The 3,417-nt window shown below is 51.0% G+C and overlaps 1 protein-coding gene across 1 annotated transcript; it reads left to right on the top strand.

Annotated features, from left to right (window-relative positions):
• Positions 1–14: 14 nt before the first annotated feature.
• On the top strand, positions 15–2,416 carry TAF11 (TAF11 RNA polymerase II, TATA box binding protein (TBP)-associated factor, 28kDa; the record flags this gene model as incomplete). Its single annotated transcript, XM_010179047.1, has 4 exons — positions 15–163; positions 465–552; positions 1,052–1,148; positions 2,202–2,416. Coding segments are annotated over 4 exons (465 nt in total), but the record flags the coding sequence as incomplete, so codon positions are not given.
• Positions 2,417–3,417: the final 1,001 nt, after the last annotated feature.

Consider the following 3,417-nt stretch of genomic DNA (forward strand, 5'->3'; position numbering starts at 1 on the left):
CTGAGCGCTGCCCTGTCGCCCAGGTGAGGAGCGCGGAGGGGGAGTTGGTGGACGGGGAGGACCCCAGCCTGCAGCCGTCGGCGGCCAAGAAGATAAAGCTGGAGCTGAAGGAGAGGAAGGAGAAGAAGCACAAAGTGGACGAGGACGAGATCCAGAAGATGCAGTGAGTGCCAGGGCGAGGGCACCGTGCCCCCTCGGGGTTTGCTGCTGGAAAGTGCAGCGATCGTTTAATCGGTTTGTGAGCCTGCAGCTGGCGATGGCTGTAGCTCCATCCAGATCCCTCCCAAGTGAGCCCAGCCGTTTTGCACCACAAACCTCGGCACCGCTGGGCTTTTCCCTTCCTGGCTCTGTGGTGCACAGCAGGAGGCTTGGGGTGGTGCAAGGGCTTTGCAGGGCTGCTGCAGTGGCCTGAAGAGCTTTAGATTTTGATTTTTGCTGTAAACAATCCTGTCTCTTCGCTGCAGAATACTGGTGTCCTCCTTTTCTGAAGAGCAGCTGAATCGGTACGAGATGTATCGCCGGTCTGCATTCCCCAAGGCTGCTATTAAACGGGTACGACTTCAGTAACGTTTTGCCACAGAAGGAGCCTGAGCTCAGCGAGCAGGCTGAGCTTTACTAAGCCTGGCTGTGGTCTTACACGACACGAGCTGGCTCTGTGACATGCAGTGCTCCCACCTCCAGCTGCATCCTGGCCCTTGTGGCTGAGACCATGGTCCTCAGGTTGGCTTATCCCATTATAGTCTAGCTCAGTGCCTTCACATGGCTTGAATTGGAGCTCATTTTAAATCATGGTGGTCTGAGGGGGCATGAGGAAACAGAGAAATGTAACTGCTGGTGCAGGGCCTGCAGCTGAATGAGGGCAGGCTAAAATTGTGACAGCCAGCGTGTGCCTGAAGCTGCAGGACCCAATTCTAAAGCTCAGTTCCTGCTGTCCTGCACGTTTCAGTAGCCCTTGGTTGGTATTTGATGGGCTCAAACTGCTAAGCGTGAGTTAAAATGTTTCACTGTTGCTGTGTGTACCTCGCTGAGCTGCCTGTCCCTCTCCCTCCAGCTGATCCAGTCCATCACCGGCACCTCGGTCTCTCAGAACGTGGTTATCGCCATGTCTGGCATTTCCAAGGTCTTCGTTGGGGAGGTGGTGGAGGAAGGTGAGTGGCAAATGTTATTGCTGAGTAAAAAATTAAGAATATGGGGCAAATTCATTGCTTACAGCAGAGCAGAAGGATGTGGAATGAGACTGGATGCTTTATGCTTCCCAGTCTTGCTGTTCTGAGGGACCCTCTGCCCTTAGAGCTGTGTTAGGAGCTGAGCTGGGAGAGGAGGGGAGTGTGGTGCTGCCCATGCCCCCACTAATCCTATCACTGTCACTGCCCGTGAGCCAGCAGGGGGTGGTGACCGCTGACCTCTGGTTCATCCTCTCCAAGGAGGATAACAGTGCAGTTCTTGCTCTGCAAGTCGGAAGATCTTTTATACAAGACCTTTTCTTATTGCTGCCATGGACAGATTCACCCCAGAGGGAAATGAGTTGTTTGAGCCTCTTAACCCATAAGATTCTTCCTCTGTGGGATGAGCTGAGATCACTCCAGGACATGGGGTGGGATCCTGGCCCAGGCACATCCCTGCTTTGCCTGGGCTGGAGGAGGAGGTGGGTTTGATGCCAACCAGTTCATATAGGCCTGTATGTGCTGGGATCACCATCACCAGGGTGATGTGGCTTTACTGCTGTCCCCAGTGCTGTGTGATGCCTGAGGTGGTTTGGATAAGTAGCTTCACTGCTGCTGTTAATTGCCTCACATCCTTGGCAGGAGGCAGGAATGATAATTAGCGTGAATGATAGAGAGGAAACTGGTCCGTACGTCCACTGGAGGATACATCAGTGCTGTGCACAACAGCCCCCACCCAGCCTGGGGAGCTTTAGAGCTGAAGGTTTAAGATCATCAGTTCCTGCATGACTCAAACCAGCAAATTCCATGGTAGCTGGAGTGGTTTATAAAATCTGTTTATTCTGGTCTGGTACTGATGCCCCTGGGACTGACTTTTCATTCAAAGAGAAGCACACAAAGCAGTTTCCTCCTTGTGTATTAGCAAAATGTGAGCTGAAAGCCCTAAACAAAAATGCCATTAAAATTAAAGCTCAGACAGGAGGAGGCTGGCTAAGCTCAGCCGTCCTGCTCATGTGAACTCTGTTGTTTGTTGTTTAGCACTGGATGTGTGTGAGAAGTGGGGGGAGCTGCCACCTCTGCAGCCCAAACACATGCGAGAGGCGGTCAGGAGGCTCAAGTCCCGAGGACAGATCCCCAGTTCCAAATACAAAAAGATCATCTTCCACTGAAGCGGCCCAAGAGCAGCAAGAGAAGATGGGAATTAAACCCAGCCTCCTGTTGTGAGCCTTGCAGCAGAGCTACGAGACTGAAGCTCCTTCAGGAGCATTGGGTATGGACCTCAGTGACTGCAGGGCGGCCTCCTGCCATCACTGCTGGATTTGGGCTTGTGAGCCCAGTGCTGCACAGGAGCCAAATCCCTGCCCTGGGGCCTTGGGCTCCTCTGTTCAACAGAGCAGGGACAGGACCGTTGAAGGTCTCCAGTGCATTCACCCACTGGGTTCATCCTTTCTGCTGGCACAGATGTAGTGGTGTCTATGTACAGAAGTGTCGGTTTTTTTTAATATTAAACTTGTTCTCGTATTGTTAAGTCTTGCTGGGAAATACTAATTGTGCAATGGCGTTTGTGAGTCAAAGCAGTGGAGTGCGAGGTGCTGATCTGTCTCAACCAACCCAGACACGTTCCTGAAGCTTCGCCTTGCCTCGGGCAGCGGTTGTGCCATCAGCATAACAGGGAACACGACTTGTGCAGTCATCGCTCAGCTGTTCATCCCAAAAGAAGCTGTCTAGAAAACAGCACAATTAGGAAGGTGAAGGAGGAGGAAAACGGGGGGGGAGAAATAAAAGCAGGAGCCTGTAAGGAGGTTAACAAGTTTAATTTCTTCTCATGGTTCATAGAACCAATAAATGCATGAATGGAAATATACTGCAACAAAGTTCCAATACTGCCTAAAACTCAAATTCAAGTTCAGACTTGCATGTTACCCACCTGTACACACAGTAGCCCCCTGTGAGCACGCTGCGTCTAACTAAGTGTAGAAGATGCTGAGGCCATGTGCTCTTCCTAGGGTAACTGGGGTGCAGTTACCCAAAGGATTAAGTTGGCTCTCATCTCAACATAGAAAAGTCCTTAAATAAAAGGCTCTAGAAAGTAAACTTCGCTAATCATCGTTATCAGTGGAGATACAGGAGGTTTTTCTCCTGCCAGGTGAAGGACATGGATTTTGTTTTACAGTATTTTTAACTGGTACTTAAACAGATGGAAGTGCTTTAATTCTGAAACAAACCCAGTGGACTTGAGTTCCTGGAGCAGGAG

This window comes from Mesitornis unicolor, unplaced genomic scaffold (assembly GCF_000695765.1).
Source record: "Mesitornis unicolor isolate BGI_N332 unplaced genomic scaffold, ASM69576v1 scaffold49970, whole genome shotgun sequence".
NCBI lineage: Eukaryota > Metazoa > Chordata > Aves > Mesitornithiformes > Mesitornithidae > Mesitornis > Mesitornis unicolor.